Source organism: Typopeltis vanoorti, chromosome 9 (assembly GCF_054136105.1).
Source record: "Typopeltis vanoorti isolate ZY-2024b chromosome 9, IOZ_Tvanoo_1.0, whole genome shotgun sequence".
NCBI classification, from domain to species: Eukaryota; Metazoa; Arthropoda; class Arachnida; order Uropygi; family Thelyphonidae; genus Typopeltis; species Typopeltis vanoorti.
In genome coordinates this window covers 2,642,433-2,662,323 of record NC_143557.1, presented here as the reverse complement: position 1 = coordinate 2,662,323, position 19,891 = coordinate 2,642,433, and the positions used below count along the sequence as shown (strand labels likewise).

General features: G+C 36.4%; 1 protein-coding gene across 3 annotated transcripts in view; it reads right to left on the bottom strand.

Moving 5' to 3' along the window:
• Positions 1–19,891, bottom strand: part of Marf1 (meiosis regulator and mRNA stability factor 1-like protein) — a 655,603-nt gene that overhangs the window by 155,776 nt on the left and 479,936 nt on the right. For all 3 annotated transcript variants that reach the window (XM_090397518.1, XM_090397519.1, XM_090397520.1), the window contains one exon: positions 1,268–1,313. In XM_090397518.1, coding sequence (XP_090253644.1) covers positions 1,268–1,313 — 46 coding nt within the window. The remainder of the gene's footprint in view (positions 1–1,267; positions 1,314–19,891) is intronic.

Genomic DNA, 19,891 nt, shown 5'->3' with positions numbered 1-19,891 from the left:
CTTACCTCACCATATAATGATGAGGTAATGTTCTCAAACTTTATCATCAACGATCTCAAACTTTTGCATATATGATACAAATTTGAAATTATATTTACTTGGCAATGTAAAATACTAATACTTGGAAGCAGAGCAAATTACCAAATATTTATAAGACCAAAGAAAACTTTTTTAGTAAAAAGTTGTCCTTAAACTCAAGTTTGTGTCGCAAATCATGTTGTGCAAAATTTACTTAAACAACTGAAAGGAGAATTTCAAAGTTTTGTTAACAGGGATGAGTTCAATGAATTTGTTGCTTATTTACTTTTCCTGAACTATTATTGAAGATGCTCACTGATTTTACAGTTAAATGAATGAGAATAGGTCACTTTATTATTCCATGCAGTTTTCTATCTATGGCTAATTCTTACTTATTACTGCAAAATAAACTTTAATCAGATTTCATCTGCATATGTGAATTCAATTTAATAGTAGTATTAACTACATCTGCACAAAATAAAGGAAGGCAAGGTCACAGTATAATAACAGTATAAAAAAAGTAGTGGTCCTTTTTGTGCTTTGCCTGGCATTCAAATCATTGAGCTAATCATGAACTACCTCTATTGCATACAATAACACAAAATTCTAAGGAAATATCTTACTCTATTCCTGTAAAGTTAAGCTGTTACAGAATAACACTCCAAAGAGGAGTGCTACAATATCAATTTTCAGTGACAGATGATTTTCTCAGTGCAGATGACATTCACTCTTGGCAGCTTCTTCTATTGTGCTGGAGAAATGATTAAAAAGATTTCACTTAGTATTGTGCTGCTGCAATGTTTTTGTCTGTGTATGTGTTTGATGTGTAAAGTTAATTTACACCCTTAAAATGCTAGAGTGACTATAGCAATATAACAGTACCAAACAACACCTTTATTTCAATTCAATGCAGTGCAAAATTGTTCTAATTTAACTAGAAATTATAATTTCTAGTTAAATTAGAGAGAACTGAAAAGTTATACTGAGTTATACTTTGTTTAAAAAGTTATACCTCAGTATAACTTTTTAAACAAAGGATTTTTAATCTGTTTTATTCAAAATGGTTTTAGAACTATTTTGCACTGTTAAGAGAGTGAGATTAATTACTATAAAATAATAAGTTGTATTTTACTGGACTTCCTTCTTAATTAAAGATTAAACAACAATGAAAAATATTTTTAGTAAGATAAAACATATTTCTTGAATATTATTAAAGAATATGTTATTTCCAAGCTTTCATTAAACTTACCCCTTCTGGGAATAGCAATTGTAGTTTCACCCGCAGCTAATGTAACCTATACATTGACACAAGATGGAAAAAAAAAATCATTAATAATGTTCAATGTAATAATTATATTAAAATATAATATATAAATTACATTGAAAATAAATAAAAAAGAAAGTATACTTTCTTTAAATTACCAACAGCTAGATTTTTTTCTAGGGTGTTTGGTTATTTTAAGACAGTGTAGAAATTGAAAATAGAGTGCTGTTTTCGGAAACTAGTCATCAGACTTCCAGATTATCCATCAGTACGCTATCTAAAGAAAATACACATATTAACTGATGTTTGAATATTAATTCCCACTACAATCTTGTGAAAATTTATGGCATAATACAAAGATTAGCATAATGAAAGGTTATTACTAACACAATGTTCCAACATAAAAATGTGCACAAATTCACATGGAGAGAAGAACCAAGGAATAAGAAAAGTCTCATTGACTATGTTATTGTTGATAGTGATGTTTTCTCCCTGGTGCAGGACACCACAGTGTACAGAGGATTTGAAATTAAAAGTGATCACCATTTAGTCTTGAGCAGGATAAAATTGAATTTCATATTGAAAAGAATAACACGTAAGAAAGTTTTAATGTGAATAAAAGTTGAGCAGCTCTCAGATGTAAACTGTAGAATAAAAGATACAAACATCATTCAAGAAAAAATGAAAGAGTTTGAGAACAGGAACCAAACCATGGAGATTCAGTGGCAAGCGCTGAAGAAAACACTGACTGATTCAGCCAGAGAGGCATGAGGTTAGGTTGTCTGTAAGGATAGAAAAATCAGAACTCTATGATGGACACAGGAAGTTAAAAGGCAGTGAAAGAAAAGAAGAAAGTACCTGCCAGATTTTTCACTTAGAGAATACAGAGACAAATGTAAGAAAGCTCAACACTATGTAAAATGCTAAATAAAAGTCATGAGAAGACTTTGGTAAGAACATAGAAAATAAATATCAAGAAGGTGGCAAGATATTCTGGAGGTTGTTGAAGCTCAGAAATGGAGGAAAGAGTGTTGTAAAAGCAGTTAGAGATGATAAAGTTGACATGAAAACGGGAGAAAAAGATATCCTTGAAGTATGGAGTAATTACTTCAAAAAATTGCTAAATGAAACAAGCAGTGATGATCACATTAAAAACAGCACAGTGGTAAAAACACTCAACAGGCATGCAGTCAGGAATTCATACTTGAAGTAGAAAATGCCATCAAAAGCCTGAAATGTGAAAAGGCAACAGGATTAGATGATATTCAACCAGAAATGCTCAAGTATGGAGGTATAAAAGTCTTACAGTGGCTGCACTGCATAGTTCAGAAAACGTGGACAGAGGGACGAATTCCCGATGATTGGAGTAGAGCTCTTATAGTACCCATATATGAAAAGGGATATAAAACTGAATGTGAGAATTACAGAGGTATTTCCCTTCTGAGTGTTCCTAACAAGATCTATTCAAGTATACTTGAGAAACGGTTGAGAAGAATTGTGGAAGAAAAGCTTAGTGAAGAACAAGCTGGATTCAGGCCAAATAGAGGCTGTCAGGTTCAGATTTTCCCTCCACGACAGATAGTTGAGAAATCATGGGAATATAACAAAGATCTGTATTTTAAGTTTTGTCGATTTGGAAAAGGCATATGACAAGGTGCCAAGAGAGAAGCTATTCGAAACAAACGCTATAGTTATATGGTGTCAATGGGGCATTATATCAACCAATAATTAGTCTTTATTTGAGTTGTAAGTCAGCAGTTAGAATTGTAAGAAGTACAGGAAGGTGGTTTAATTTAAATCTGGTGTCAGACAAGGATGTACATTATCCTCTCTGTTATTCATCATCTATATGGATCACATTATGAAGGAAAGTGGTATTAAACCTGATATCAAAACTGGAGATGTTAATCTCAGTTCTTTGCTTTATGTAGATGACGTTATACTTCTAAATAAATCTGCTACAAATATGCAAGATTCCCTGACTAAAGTGAACAACTGTTGTAATAGATATGGTATAAAGGTCAGCAATAAAAAGACAAAACCAATGAAAATAGGTAGAAGCATTGAAAATATCAACTGCATTGTGAATGGAGAACCTATAGAACAAGTAAAACATTTCAACTACTTAAGGTTGATTTTTAGTGAAGATGGTAAATTAAATATGGAAATAGACAACAGAATCAACAAAGCTGGTATGGTAGGAAGTCAACTGAATAAATTTATATGGATTAAGAGAGAAATTAGCCAAAACACTAAATTAGCTGTATAAAAGACAGTATTCAGTCTGTGCGGTTAGCCACTAGGCTAACCGCACAAACTGAATACTATCTTTGGAATCATATGCATGGGGAAGGAGTGTCCTAGGTTCGATTCCCGTCGATGATGTGAGGAGCTTAAGGATCTTCCTCAGCCATAGCCAAGTTAGCTGGTCTTGGGTGTGGACAGCAGAGTTTTTTCCTTAGTTTATCTTGGGATATTTCATCCTGCAAGCAGGTAAACCGGTCCTGTGAACACACACGAATACAGTCATGAATATCACCCTTAGGGGATGCAGCAGGGTGGCGATCAGGCTGCATTAATATGCCAGTAAACCCTCATCAGGAGGGGACTCAACCCATCCTGGATGGATAGGATTCAGTAAGCAAGCCAATTTTAACTTACAGATCTGATAGCTGGGTCAGAAGTAAAACACTTGACCGGAGACGAGAGACCAGAATCCTGAAAAAGATTAGAGGGGTGAACAGATGGCATCAATGGCAATATCATATTAAAAACAAGGATATTAGGAAAGAATTTGGCATTGTTAGTATCTAGGAATGCGTTAGCAGCTAATCTCAGGTGGTATGGTCACTTAAACAGAATGGGAGAGGAAAGATTAGCAAAACACGCGTTCTCTGCCAGGTTGCCAGGAAAAAGACCCCAGAGGAAGACCAAGATATAGGTGGATTGATACAGTAAAAAGTGCCTTAGAAGATAGAAATATATGATCTGATAATGTCGGAGTCTTGACAGGTAATAACAGAGCGATTTGGAGGAAAATTGTAGATAGGAAGTTAGTAATGGTGTTATTTTTCATGTAGTACTATCATGTCGTGTATGCACCTTGAGGGTATATATCAGGAATTTGATGATGATGATAAAAAGATTAGCACAGAGCAAGAGCTATTTGCTCAAATGACAATTCGCTACAAAAAAAAAATTAGAATATTTCCAATATGGTTAAATCCTAAAAAAAAAAATAAAAGTTGTATCCCACACCTAAGATTATAAAAATAGAGAGCCATTAGATTATCAGATTCCAAAACTATAGTAGTTCCATATATCAAAGATGTGTTGGAGTTTCTGCACAATATTATAAAAAAGTGCTTGGTAAATACTGTACCAAATGCAAATTTCTTACAAATCAACATGTAAACTAATATCACTTATTCCTTCTCTAAAATACCAAGTTCACCCATTATGGCAAATCTCAAGTGGTTGCAACTTGATATCTCTAAAGCTTTTGACTGGGTCTGGCACAAAGGCTTACTAAGCAAACTCCTAGGAATGGGTTAGCAGAGCTAATCTCAGGTGGTATGGTCACTTAAACAGAATGGGAGAGGAAAGATTAGCAAAACAAGTGTTCTCTGCCAGGTTGCCAGGAAAAAGACCCCAGTCTGGCACAAAGGCTTACTAAGCAAACTCCTATAATTTGGACTGTCTCAGAACTTCTGCAGTTGGATTGCCAGCTTTCTGTCTGGACTCACACTATGTGTGATGGTAGACTGTTCCTTATCACCATCCAACTAATGCTGGGGTTCCATAAGGTTCCGTTCTCTCACCGAACTTCTTCCTTCTGTATATCAATGACCTACTTCAGTTCACCTCCAACCCAATACGCAGTTTTGCCGATGACAGCACACTGCACTCCTCACTTTCATTTGACAAACCTTACTCTACACAATTCAACGCAATCTACAAAACATCAACCACCACTGCCCTTAATCCTGATCTCCAAGCCATCCTACCAATGAGGCTCAGATAACCTTGTCAACTTCAATGCTAGTAAAACCCAGTTCTGTCTTATTTCTCACAAAAAAGAACCATTTTCCCCCAGTATCCTTTTTGATAACACTCAAATTTCCAGACAAGATGATTTCTCTTCTTGGAATTATCCTGATATCAGGCTTCTCCTGGCATAAACACATCACAATTACTGCACCTTCAGCCTCCAAAAAACTAGGATTTCTCTTTTGCTCAAGACGTTACTTCACCTCTAAACAACTGTTAACCTTATACAAATCCACCCAGTTACTGAATACTGCTCAAACACTGGAGTGGGGCTCCTAAAAGTTCCCACAAAATGCTTGACTCAATACAGAGAAGAGCAATTACATTGATAAATGACCCATCTCTTACCAACTCACTCCCCTCACTTTCACACAGATGTTGGTCTTTACAAATTGCGTATTCTATAAATATTTCTATGGCAAATGAATTATTGATACTACTGAAATAGTATCAATAATTCCCCCACTCAGTAGTAAGCCCATTGGGACATGTACAGGTGTCCAACATCCTTACAAAGTACACCTTGGAATCCACAAAACAAGTTTCTTTTTCACTTCCTTCATTGTAGCTACTGCTGTACTGTGGAATAGTCTTCCCTCTGATGTATTTCCCAAGGAATACAATATACAGGTTTTGAAATCAAATGTAAACAAGTTTCTCCTTTCCCAACACACTACCCATATACGTTGATCAACCAACCCCCTCGTGTAGGGGTTCAACATAAATGCTAGATTCTTATTTAAATTACTTTGTCTTCCATGCAACCTGTTTTCTTGACAATGTCTCAGATATTGTTAGGCAAAATACTGGAATAAAATTATTCTTTAACCATTAAACTTCTTAGTAGAAATTATTTTATACACACTATTCATTCCTATAGTGTCATTATATAAATTCTAGTTGTGCCTTCTTTACCATACTAGTTGCTCTTCTGGACTGAGTCTTATGTTCATGCATATGCTCTCTACCCGTCTCCTTATATCTCTTCCATAACCGTTTTTTACCTGCAGTTCCCCCATCTAATATTGTCTGTCATCCACTTTACATTAAATTATGTTATCTTTTTCACTTGAGGCATATAACTTTCTATTGCTACTAATAAATATCTATTTACTAGTTCCCATGCACTGATGATTATATCACTCTTCCAATTCCTCCAATCCATGGAACTACCTCTAGATAATTTCTAAGATTATTATAATCACCTGATTTACAATTCTACACAAATTCCTTTCACCTTGATACTCCTGCATGTCTACTCATCCTCTAAGTCAAAACCATATGGTCACTCTTACCAACTGGGGGCAGGATTGTCATCTCGGTCACAATTAGATCCCCTGATGCTATGACTGAATCAAACTCTGGTAACTTGCGTTCCTTCTACTATATGTTGACTAAGACATTTGTCCCTCAAGAATTCCATAGTTGCATTCTCTTATTACACGAAGTATCCTCCTTCAAATTTATACTGTAGTTAAAATCTCCCATAATGATATTCTTTTCTCCTTTGTTAAGCCAAATTAATCTGTTATCGACTGTTCCAAACATCTCACGTTCTTCACCTTCCATGCTCAGTGGCTTATAGCAACATCTCACTAAATTATTTTCTCTCCACCTAACACCATATGCTCTCAGAACCATTAGTGCCACTGTCCTTCAAATCCTCCACTCTGAAGGACACAACTCATCATAAGCAATATTCCACCACTGCATTTCCCCTTCTATCTTGCTGAAAAATACTACACTCTGTTACTTTATTCCTGTCAGTATATCACATATTCCATCAACTATGTCTCAAAGATCCCGATAACCTTCAGACAGGCTGAGACAATGAGCACCACTAATTCATCTTCTTTATGCTGGATACTCCTGGTATATTTATAATAATAAAAAAAAATCAATGTATTGTCAATGTTTCTATACTTATCATTATTCTCTCCACTCTACCGGCTTCTGCATTACACCATGTTTTACATCTGCCAAGAAGTGAAAGTTCCCAAAATCTATGCTATTCACTTTGGTAGCCCTCGTTTCATCATCATTATCATCCTGATATACGAGGGTGGTCTGAAAAGTTCTCATCCTCGACCATAAATGGCAACACTATCAACACGATTTTTTTTTTTTTTTTTTCCAAAGTTGATACATCTGCCATAAGCATCCATGTGAAATTGCAAGTCATTCTATCAAATAGTTTGTTTCATACAGCTGTCTGAAGCAAAAGTGTTGTCTGTATCCCTTGAAATGGATAAAATTGAGTATCATGTGGTTATAAATTCTTTGTAAAAGAAGGTTTAATGCCAAAAGAAATTCATTCAAAGTTCATAAAAGTTTATGGGCACTCTTCTCATTTGTTTTCAACAATTAAGAAATGGGTTGCCGAGTTTAAACGTGGCCGTACCAGCCTTGAAGATGATCCATGTGAAGGAAGTAAAAAAAGTGTAACAACACCAGAAATCATTGATCAATTGCACAATATGGTATTGGATGACTGGCGAGTCAAAGTAAATGAAACTGCTGAGACTATAGGCATTTCAAAAGAACGTGTAGGATATGTTTTGCATGAAGAATTGCAAATGCGCAATTCTTCATGCAAAGCTTTGCATAAGATGGATGACATGCTTGCTCACAGCATATCAAAAACACACTCGCATGAAAATCTCTGAACAGTGCTTGGAGCGTTTTAACAAGAATAAAACTGATTTTGTGCGTTGATTTATTACTGTGGATGAGACTTGGATTCACCAGTACACACCAGAATCCAAAGAGCAGGTCAAAACAGTGGACCGAAGGCGGTTCCATCAACAGGAAAGGTCATGGCATCAGTGTTTTGGGATGCTAAAGGTATTTTGTTTATTAATTTTCTTGAAATGGGTAAAACAATAACTGGGGAATATTATTCTGATCTTTTAACCAGATTAGACAAAAAAATTAATGAGAAAAGACTCAGTTTGCAGAATAAAAAATCATCTTTCATCAGAACAATGCACCTGCCCACAAATGTGTTTTGGCAATAGGAAAATTAAGGGATCTGCACTATGAATTGTTGGAACATCCACCCTGTTCCCCAAATTTGGCTCCCCCTGACTTCTATTTCTTCCCAAAACTAAAACTCTTCCTTGCTGGTCAGCATTTCCTTCGAATCAAGAGGTGATTGCAGCTGAAGAGCGGTATTTTGCAGATCTTACTGAGAACCACTACAGGGATGGGATAATGGCGCTGGAGCATCGCAGGAATAAATGTATTAGTCTTAAGGGAAACTATGTTGAAAAATAAAAATAATTTTGAAATTATAAATTCGTTTTTTCATTGTTAGGCTGAACTTTTCAGACCACCCTTGTATGTGTGTGTATATATATATGTATGTATGTATGTATACCCCCCCACACACACATCGTCATGGGGGGGGGGTTACACAATAATTCTGATAGCATTACATGAAAAAAATTATATCATTAGTAACTGCAGATCAACAATTTTCCTCCAAATTAATCTGTTATCTGTCAAGATTCCAACATTACCAGATCTCATATTTCTGTCTTTTAACCACCTCACCGACCATTATGGATAAAATACGCATCCTCATACACTTCGTATCCATCACATATTTCAATGTAATATCAATGGTATTACAATTTTAATATGCACTTCGCTTCTATGATAAACTTCACGTCTATAGACTCTTGGCTAGCATGGTTAAGGCACTTTACTCCATCAATCCATCTACATTTGGGTCTTGCTCTGGGTATTTTTCCTGCCAACCTGGAAAAAGAACACTTGTTTTATTAATCTTTCCTCTCTATTTTTATTTAAGTGACCATACCACTTGAGATTACCATTACTAACCCACTCCTGAATGCTACAATGGCAAGTTCTTCACTAATATTTTTATTTTTAATGTGATACTGCAATTGATGCCATCTGTTCACTGAACTCTCATATCACAGGTCTCCAGTCATTGATCAAGTATTTTATTTCTAGCCATTTCTCAAGATCCATAAGTTAAAATTGGTTTGAACACCGTCTCGCATACAGCTGATGTTTTGACTAATTTTTTTATAATTCCATATAAATTTATTCAGTTCACTTCCTACCATACCAGCTTTACTAATTCTGTTGTCTATTTCCATATTTAATTTTCCATCTTCCCTAAAAATTGTGCATAAATAGTTGAAATACTTTATTTGTTCTATAGGTTAACCACTCAGGATACAGTTGAGGTTTTCAATGTTTCTGCCTATTTTCTTTGTCTTTTTATTGATTTTCATATTTTGATTTTCATACCAAATTTATTACAACAGTTATTCAATTTAGTCAGGGAATCTTGTAGACTTGTGCCAGATTTATTCAGAAGAATAACACCATCTGCATAAAGTAAAGAGCTAAGATTCACATTACCAATTTTTAATTGTGATATCAGATTTAATACCACTTTCTATCATGTGATTCATATACTACAGGTAGTGAACAACAGTGGAGATAATGTATTCCTTGATTAATCATCAATCCATCTTTTTGTATCTCATTCAATTTTAACTGCTGACCTACAGCTTAAATAGGGAATGCACTGGTTGATATAATGTCCCATTTACACCATATAACTGTAGTGTTCTGAAGAGCTTTCCTCTTGGCATCATGTCATGTGCCTTTTGCACATCTACAAAAATTATATACAAATCCTCGTTACATTCCCAAGATTTCTCAACAATTTGTCTTAAAGTGAAAATTTAATCCTGACAACCTCTATTAGGCTGAATCCAGCTTGTTCTTCTCCTAGCTTCCTTTCCATAATTTTTCTTACCCTTTTCTCCAGCATACTAATATAAATCTTACCAGGAACACTCAGTAGGGAAATATCTCTAATTCTCACATTCACAATCTACCAAGTCTTCCTTGGGATCATAAGCACATATAAGACATTGTCCAGTTCTCCATTCTGATATTTGCACACATCACTACTTGATATTGCCTACCATTCAAGAAGATTATCCTTGTATTTAGTGTTGAGTACTATAGCTACTCCCTCTTTTTCCTGATTGTTATTGCCTGAATACAATAATTTGTATTTGTTTTGAAAGATCTCATCTGTTTTTGTCTTCTTTGTTTCAGTCACACCTATTATGGTGATCTGGTACTGATCCAATTCTTTTGCTAGTTCCATTTCTTTTCCATGATTTTTTATGCTGACAGTACCAACCTTGACCTCTGTTGATGTTGAGTTGGGATGTGTTCTGGAATTTGTTCCAGTAACTACACTGCACTGCTCACCCTGGTTCCCTGATAAAAAAAACGACGGGCCTTGCTTAACTGAGCGATGCCCCAGCCAGAATGAAATTCTGTCATGTTGTACCATCATTTTAGATTGTGGTTTAAGCCAATAAGAATACAATTTGGTCAGCTGAATCCTAAATTGCCAGTTCATCCTCATTTGTTCAGTATCTGGGTAGATACCTAACAGGGAGGAAAAGAAGAAGGAGAGGATTGGACATTAGGTCAGAAGCCCCCTCCCAGTTATACAGTTTTGATCCTCAAGTAACCACTCTAGTTTCTTTAAATGATTTTCTCTTCAAATTGCTTGTCTAATTTTTTCTCTCTAATGGCACAATCTTGGTCTATCATTACACACTCCCTGTGTCAGATGAAGTCTAACCAAACCCCAAGGTCTACTAACCTCTCTTCCTTACTGCTCATCCCTTCATGGTATTAATGTAACTATGGTGTTTGCCAAAATTATCTGTCTTATATTTCCACATACTATGTGATCCACCATCTACTACTTAATCTTTCATGTACACACACTATTTTATATATTCGTCCCACACAAGAGGTTGAGGGCTTATAAAATATCAGTGTCATATGTGGGGTGCAGATGAGGACTGAGAGAGAAGTTTCTTGATGTTTTTCTTTTGAAGAGTTGCAGGTTGTGGTTGTTTGGAAATACTTCATTATGAAGGCTATTCATCAAGAGGACAGAGGTGGAAAGAATAAAAGAGGGAATAGGAGAAACAGGTTTAGTGTGTTTGCAGTTGTACCGTAAAAAGATGATGGGCAGTTCCTATTCTTCTATTAGCAGGTGCAGCAGAAAGTGGAAGAATGATGATTGATGAATGATAATGATTGAGTAGAGAATGACCAGTTCAGTGGAGCAATGACCATTGAAATACAGAGCTGAAACAATGCATCTGTGAGACAGAGGTTGAAGTGAATCTGTAAGAGAGGGTTTGTCTATGAGCCAAACTGCTCTCCTTTGGACAACATGAAGAATTTTTAGAAATTTGAGTAGTACTTTAACAATGGGAGGATTTGGAATTTGTATATAGTTAAGAGTTGGATGGGTGTGATATAGCATCTTGAACAAAAGAGAATACCCAGTTTTCTGGTTGCTGAGGAAGCTATTGTTGAGATGTGTTTATACCAGGAGAGAATTAGAGGTAATTGTAAGTCCAAGAGAGGGAGACCTGATCTTGTCTGATGATTGTGTATTACTGAGGGTAAGGAGAGGCGAGCTGAGATCTCTTCTGTGAGAGAAAACGCAAGACTGTGTTGTTGCCACTGAACATGACAAGTTGTCCTCACTCCGGTGAAGGACAGTATGCAGGATCAATGTTTAAGGCACTAGTCTGTATATGATCTTACAGCTTGGGATGTCAGAGTAGTGCATGGTTTGTCAAATGAGTAGGATGAGGAGAGTACTTTTTCTGCAATGCTGTGGATTTTGAACGAAAGTTTCTTTAATGATTTTCTCTTCAAATTTCTTGTCTAATTTTTTCAGTGTAATGGTAGAATCTTGGTCTTTCGTTACACACTCCTTGTGTCAGATGAAGTCTAACAAAACCCCATGGTCTACTAACCTCTTTTCCTAACTACATGTGAATATAAGTATGGATAACTGTGAATAGGTTATTTATGTACAGGAAAAAGACAGCAGGTGATAGCACAGAGTATTGAGGCACTCCAGCATTGGTAGTGCAGCTTGAAGAGAGGGAGCTATGAGTCTCAGAGAATTACCAGAAGGAAAGCTGCTACCAATTACAGAGGGTGGCATGGAGACCAAAGGATGGCAATTTGTTTAGCAAGCCTCAATACAAGACACAGTTGAAAGCTTTGGTTTGGAAATGGAAAGAGTAACAGAACAAGTTTCTCCAAACTCTTCCATTGCACTTGTCCAGTGGCAGGTGATGGAAGCTATGAGATCAGCTGTGGATCTTGAATGGTGGAATCTATACTAGTTGTTACCGATTGATTGGTGGGTCTCTAATTAGTGGAAGAGTTGGCTACTGATCCATTATATTGGAGAGGATAGAGGTGATGGCATTTGGTCAATAGTTTGAAAGTAGACCTCTATCCCACTTTTTTGGAATAGGACAGATATGAGATTGTTTTTAAGCATTGGGATAAGTACCGCTATGTATAATAGATTATAGAGACGATGCTATGCTACTATCCGTCATCTACTTCCTACTAATAGTAGTTTTGTTGGTAAATTGCTTATATGCATGATGAAAAAACCTCAAGTTTCCAGGAGGAAAAACTATGCTATCTCTGTATGAGATAGGCTAACTCACCTTCAAATGAAAAATGCCACAAAGTTCTTGTCATAACAAGAATTGAACTTGGGTCTTTTTTTTTTCTAATCAAAGTGTACCTCCCACAGTTCATGCAACTGTGCCACAGAGGTGTTTATGTTCTTTTGGAATTCAACCTTTCCTGGCCACCTTACTTTATGATTAATCTTATCAATTATTACAGTAGTGATACCCCATTCACAACCACATTGAGGCTATCATCAAGTCCAATAGCAGTTGATGGTTATCCATCACTTTTCACTTTGTGTGATAATGTGCTATCAAAGAGAAACATGACAATCAATATTCATGATCAACATTCAGGATAATGCATAATAAGACACAAAATCATTATGGGGAGGGGATACAAAATACAATAACAATGAAGTAAATGGTAGAAAAAAGTGATAAATAAATAGAAGTCATCAAAATTATGAGAAACAGGATGACCAAAAAATCCTGGAAGAAAAAGAAAAGATCTCAAAAAAATGGATGTAATCAAGAAAGAAATGAATAAAGAATATAGAGAAAGGTGGAATTGGTGCCATACAATTTGGTTCTGTTAATAAAGATAAGTCTACCAGTCCAGTAATTGAATAAAAAAAAATTGAATAAAATATGGGTTTCAATCCTCTGGAATTAGAATGAAATTATTTATATCATTCCATTTGAAACCATTTGATCTTAATTTCAACTTGAATCTCAGCACATAATGCAAGATTCCTAATAAAGTAAAAGGAGAGCCAGATTATTCCATTCATATCTCCATTATACAAGGATGGAGCTAAGACTGATGCAGCAGATTATAAACTGATTGATATCTCTTGTGTGGTCATCAAGGTGCTGGAAAGGCTAGTTAGGAACTGCATCCAAAAGTGGGTAGAAAAAACTAGTAACCTCTATAGAGGACAGCATGCATTTGTTAAAGGCAGGTCTTACTTTAGCAATATGATCAAATTCTTCAACAGAGTGACAGCACAGTTGGATAAGGGGAATGCATATACCATGATACCTTTAGATTTTGTTCAGGTATTTTACAAATAGAGCTGAGCCTATGAGGAGGTGACCAAGTACAAAACCCTGTGTGCTACAGGGTTCTGTACTTTGGTCACTGCTGTTTAACATGGATATTAAGGATAATGGGTCGGGTTTAGGAATGATATTCAATTATTTGCTAATGATGCTAAGTTAGGGAGAGTGATAAGGAATGTAGTCTATACAAAACCCCACAGGAATGGTTACATGAGCAAATGACATTGAATTTTAGTTCAATGTTTGTGTGAAGTTGTGCATTGAAGATGGAGGACATTATATTCAGAGTTTATATTACTGGAAATTTGTTGGAAGTGGTCAATAACGCTACATACTTCATTATTTACTTATTTATTATTTTTAAATCATGCCATACATGAGAGGCAGCAAGGCCATGTGAGTTGGGATCAGGAGCAAAATAATTTGTTGAGCTGGAGGTTGCAGTCCTTGGAGAAACACATGGGAAATGCTGTTCAACAGAACTAAATAGATAGAATAAAAAATGACTGAGTAGCAGGTTTGGTGAGGCAGCATATCAAGTGTAGAAGGTGAGTAGTTGTTGCTTGTGATCCTGTAGGTTTAGCAGAAATATGGTGCATAATAAATGCTAGTTCTACTGAACAGTGACCATAGAAATATTTGTAGAAGAGACAATGTGGAAACTGATCATCTATGAGACAGTGGCTATAGTCTTTGGGAGAGGATTTATCAATTGATGAACTCTCTCTTCTGAATTGCATCAAGAATTTTTAGAGAGGTCTTAATACTACTCCAAATGTGAGAGCAGCAATCCAAGGTTCAGGAGATTCATACAGAGTAAGAAACTGGGCAGAATAAAAGTAATTTTGAGTGAAAAAGGGTGCCAACTTTTTTATTAGCCAAAGTTCCCACAGAAGTGATGTGATTATACCATGAAAGACTAGGAACAAGTCAGTTTGGGAAGAGAGATCTGGTGTTGACTGCTGAGCAGTTTATCAAAGGTAAGTGGAAAAGAAGTAGTCATCTTTGTGAGAAAACAGGCAAAACTGTATTGAAAGTACTGAACATTATTAGGCGGTTGTTGTCGTCACAATGAAGAATGGTGTGGAAATTAGTGTTTAGGGCACTTATTGGAATGATCTTGACACTTGAGATCATTGAGCACTGCAAGGTTTGTCATACGAGTAGGATAAGTGGAGAGTGCAATCAGCAAACCTGTGAATAAGGTATGAGATCAGTGAGAGTAAGTTATTTATATATAAGGATGAGAGTGAAATAACAGAGTCCTGAGGAACATCTGCATCCACAAGAAACTCTTGAAGAGAGAGAGAGCACCAACATTACATGTAGTCAATGACATGAGACAAAACTGGCAATCCAATTACAAAGGGAAGAAGGCATACCCGAAGAACTGGCAGCTTACTGAGAAATCCTTGATATCAGACCCAATGGAAATGTCAAGTGCAATAGCACGTTTCTCCCAACTTTTAAAGGATGTATCCAGAGGTGCAGTGATGGATGACAATGATCTGTTGTTGATTAGACAATTTTCTAGATATCGAACAAGCTATCTGTTGATGACCTTCTCCATTACTTTGGACAATACTGAGGCAACATATTGATGGCCAGATGGTAGACATTACTTTTTTTTGGAACTGGCCATATATATATGGGATTGCTTCCATGCTATACTGGCTGCCAGGTGAATATAATAGCCTATGGATGATAAAGAACAGATTCAGTTCAGGAGCACATTTCTTGACACCAATGTGGATATCTGACTGATGAAATACATACTAGTGGTTGTTGATTACAGTTTTTCAGATAACAGAAAGGTTGGCTATTGATGACCTTCTCGATTTCTTTGGACAACACTGAGAGTGAGAGCAACAGGTCAGTAGCTGATGGTAGATAACAGCTTTTTTTGGGATGGCTGTATATGGGCTTGCTTCCATGCTCAGGGTGGACAACAGTTGAGTGTGTGTGTGTGTGTGTGTGTTGAGACTTAAGTGCTATGAAGAATTCATGTTAGAGGTTTAATGGAATATTAACAGCACTGAGAAAGGATTAAAACTAATTTTAATACTTCCAATATTCCGTCTCTGTCACAGAGACATCTTTGGGGGATTACAAAAACTTTTTGTAACAACACACACACACAAATACAATACAAAGTGAAACTAAAGTCATTTCTAGGTGGTGCACCCTCTATGGGCATTTGCAGGTGGCCTGGGATGTAAAGAGCGATCTCTGATAATTAAAGTTTCCCAAATTTTGAGAAGTTTAATGCAACCGTATTTGTTTAAATTAGGTTGATTCCCGAGTGCAGATGCAGATTCAAAGAATAGTCTTTCTTTTTTGAATTTACTATGGTGGAGCATGGTAGTTTTTTTCCAGGAGATCCTGTGGGATGTATCCAAAACATGGCCTGCAAGCCAAGGTTGACCACAATCGTGTTTGCAGATGTAAGAACTGTGTTCTTCTAACCGGATGGATGCTGACCTGCCTGTTTGTCCGAAGTAGGCAAGTTTACAGTGGGGCTTAAAAGCTATATTGAGGTTGTACTTTTTTAATGATCTGGCTATTTTTTCTGAAGTACCATGGATGTAAGGAATGGTGATGGCATTTCTGAAGTCCTTCTGAAGAGATGGAGGTAAATGGGGAAGGACTTGATTATTTTTTTTAATTCTATAGTCATTAACTAAGACGTAGCTAACATTCTCTCCCGTTCTTCACCTCCTAAAGTTAATTTATCTTCCAGTCAACTCTCTGCCCTCAAAAAATTACGGAAAGAAAAAAGTATTGTCATCACCAGAGCTGATAAGGGTAATGCCACTGTTTTTCTCAACTCCTCAGAGTATAATCGGAAATTAGATGTTATTCTCCATGATCGCACTACTACATACCACTGGAATACAATCCCACAAAAACGCAAGTTAAAAAATTAAAAAACCTACTTAAAAAAGTTTCTTCCTGGCCTCCTGACATTACAAAAAAACTCGAAGCATTCTGTTCTCATCTCTCCCCCCCCCCCCCGGATATACGGTTTACCCAAAATCCACAAACCTAATTCTCCCCTAAGACCTATAGTAGATGCCACCAATGCACCTTGCTACAAATTATCAAAGCAGCTAGCTAACTCTTTGACCTCCCCCCCCCTCATTGGTCTTACCTCATCTTATGTAAAAAACTCCACTCATTTTAAAAGCTTTATTGAAAATCTTACTTTAAATAATACAGATATATTGGTCAGCTTTGACATCATCTCTTTGTTTACAAATATTCCCAATTGACACCTTAACACTCTTAGAAAACGTTTTTCCTTCTGATATTTTAGAGCTCTTTTCCTTTGCCATCAACTCTGGTTATTTCTCGTGGAAGAACAAAATCTACAAACAGATAGAGGGAACTGCCATGGGTCCCCCCCTCACCAATTATTACATGGAGAATTTTGAAAAACGAACTATTGACTCTTCCCCCTCTAAAACACATCATCTACATATCTGGCTAAGATATGTAGATGATGTGTTCTCTATTTGGCCTCATGGCCCAGACACATTAGATTCCTTCCTCAGTCACCTCAATAGTCTACATCCAAGAATCCAGTTTACGATGGAAAAGGAAAATAATAGTTTACCCTTCCTAGACACCTTAGTAACACTCCTTCCAAATGGTAACCTTTCTTTCTCTGTATATATAAAACCTACTCATACAGGCAGATACGTTCACAAACTCTCCCACCACCACCCCTCCCAGCAATATGGCATTATTAAAACTCTGACCAATAGGGCCCACAATTTTTGTTCCAGTAAAACTGCCCTTTTAACTGAACTCAAACACATACACAACACCTTCCTTTCCAATGGCTATAATGACTATAGAATTAAAAAAAAAAAAAAAAAAAAAAAATCAAGTCCTTCCCCATTTACCTCCATCTCTTCAGAAGGACTTCAGAAATGCCATCACCATTCCTTACATCCGTGTTACTTCAGAAAAAATAGCCAGATCATTAAAAAAAGTACAACCTCAATACAGCTTTTAAGCCCCACCGTAAACTTGTTACCCTTATCCGTTCCACTAAAGACCAGCTCCCTCCTCTATCAGTTCTTGGTATATAGAGAGTACCTTGTTCCTGTAAACTTGCCTACTTTGGACAAACAGACAGGTCAGCATCCATCCGGTTAGAAGAACACAGTTCTTACATCTGCAAACATGATTGTGGTCAATCTTGGCTTGCAGACCATGTTTTGGATACATCCCACAGGATCTCCTGGAAAAAACTACCATGCTCCACCATAGTAAATTCAAAAAAGAAAGACTATTCTTTGAATCTGCACTCAGGAATCAACCTAATTTAAACAAATACGGTTGCATTAAACTTCCCAAAATTTGGGAAACTTTAATTATCAGAGATCCCTCTTTACATCCCAGGCCACGTGCAAATGCCCATAGAGGGTGCATCACCAAACAGGACTTTAGTTTCACTTTGTATTGCATTTGTGTGTGCGTGTTGTTACAAAAAGTTTTTGTAATCCCCGAAGATGTCTCTGTAACGGAGACGAAATACTGGAAGTATTAAAATTAGTTTTAATCCTTTCTCAGTGCTATTAATATTCCATTAAACCTCTAACATGAGTTGAGTATGATATAGTCTTATAGATGATAAAGAAAGATAGTTCAAGAACACATCTCTTGAGAACTGGTGAGCTTTTATCAGGACCAGAAGCTATGCAGGTTATTAAAGATTCTTCTGTTATCTTTCTTGCAGAAGACCACAGGAGGCATGCAATGCAGCATTCCAGGTAAAGGAGGAGGAAATTTTCCTTTTATCTATGTAGGAGTTGGAGGATAAAATGATGAAGGTCAGCCTTATCTGTAGGTATGCCATAATGCTACATTTGGGTGAGAAAGATATGGAAACACAGATTAACAAAAAGTTGCACCAAAAAAGTTTTGCAAGGGACTAGAATGCACAACTGCCACTGGCTGAGGTGGCAAATTTATGAGAATTAGTGCAATCACAGTCAGATTTAGCCTTTCTTAAAGATGGTATTGTTAGTATTGTGAGTTTCAGCATAGGCAGTGAATGAAGCTGAGTTTCTGTCTCAAGTCAGAAACTCAGCAGTCCAAGGAAAGTAAACTTCAGTTTACTTTCCTTGGACTGCTCTGGTGCACTTTTTTTTTTTGAAAACCATAGCTTGAATGTATGGGAATTTTGAATAGAGTGAGAAATGAAAATCTCCATTCTATCATGGATAATTTGTGTAACAAGTATTCGGATCTGGAGAATGGAAACACTATGGTGACCATGGAAAAGAGGAGTAAAAATCTAAGATCTTCCTACATGGTGGTGTTATAGCACCAAAGTATGAGGTTATGAATGGCTGGGGATTGGGGGGGTTCTACTAGAAATGAAACATGGATGAGATTGTAATGTGAATTACCAAGAGGAGTAGTCGCCTCCATAGTGTACAGTGAGGACTGTCAGGGATTCTTGTTAAGAGATGAATGATTTGTTTTAAATCATTACTTACAGCAAATACAACTGCTTCTCTTCCAGTTTCATCACTGGAAATAGAAAAAGGGAGTCAATCAGTGAGAAATGTATACATTAAAGTCACCAAGGAAGATGAGATGAATTTACTATAAGGGAATCCCAACTGTATGGAATCATGCTTCAATGAAAAGAAGTAGATCATAATGATTTTCAGAATTGAAGAAACAGTAGAGATAACAGATAAATAAGACATAACAAGGCAAGAAGATCTTAAACCATGACAGCTCAAAAAGGAGATTCACCATTAGGCATCCTCTAGTAAAGAATAACAGATTGCAGAATTAAGATAGGCTGTGGTTGTTGCGGCAGAGATTTGGAGTTCAGTGATACACAGATCAGGACTGGATGTTTTCAAGTGCTGATGCACATCGTTTAGATATGTGCTTATACCATGAATGTTAGTGAAGTGAATGTGGAAGAAATTTT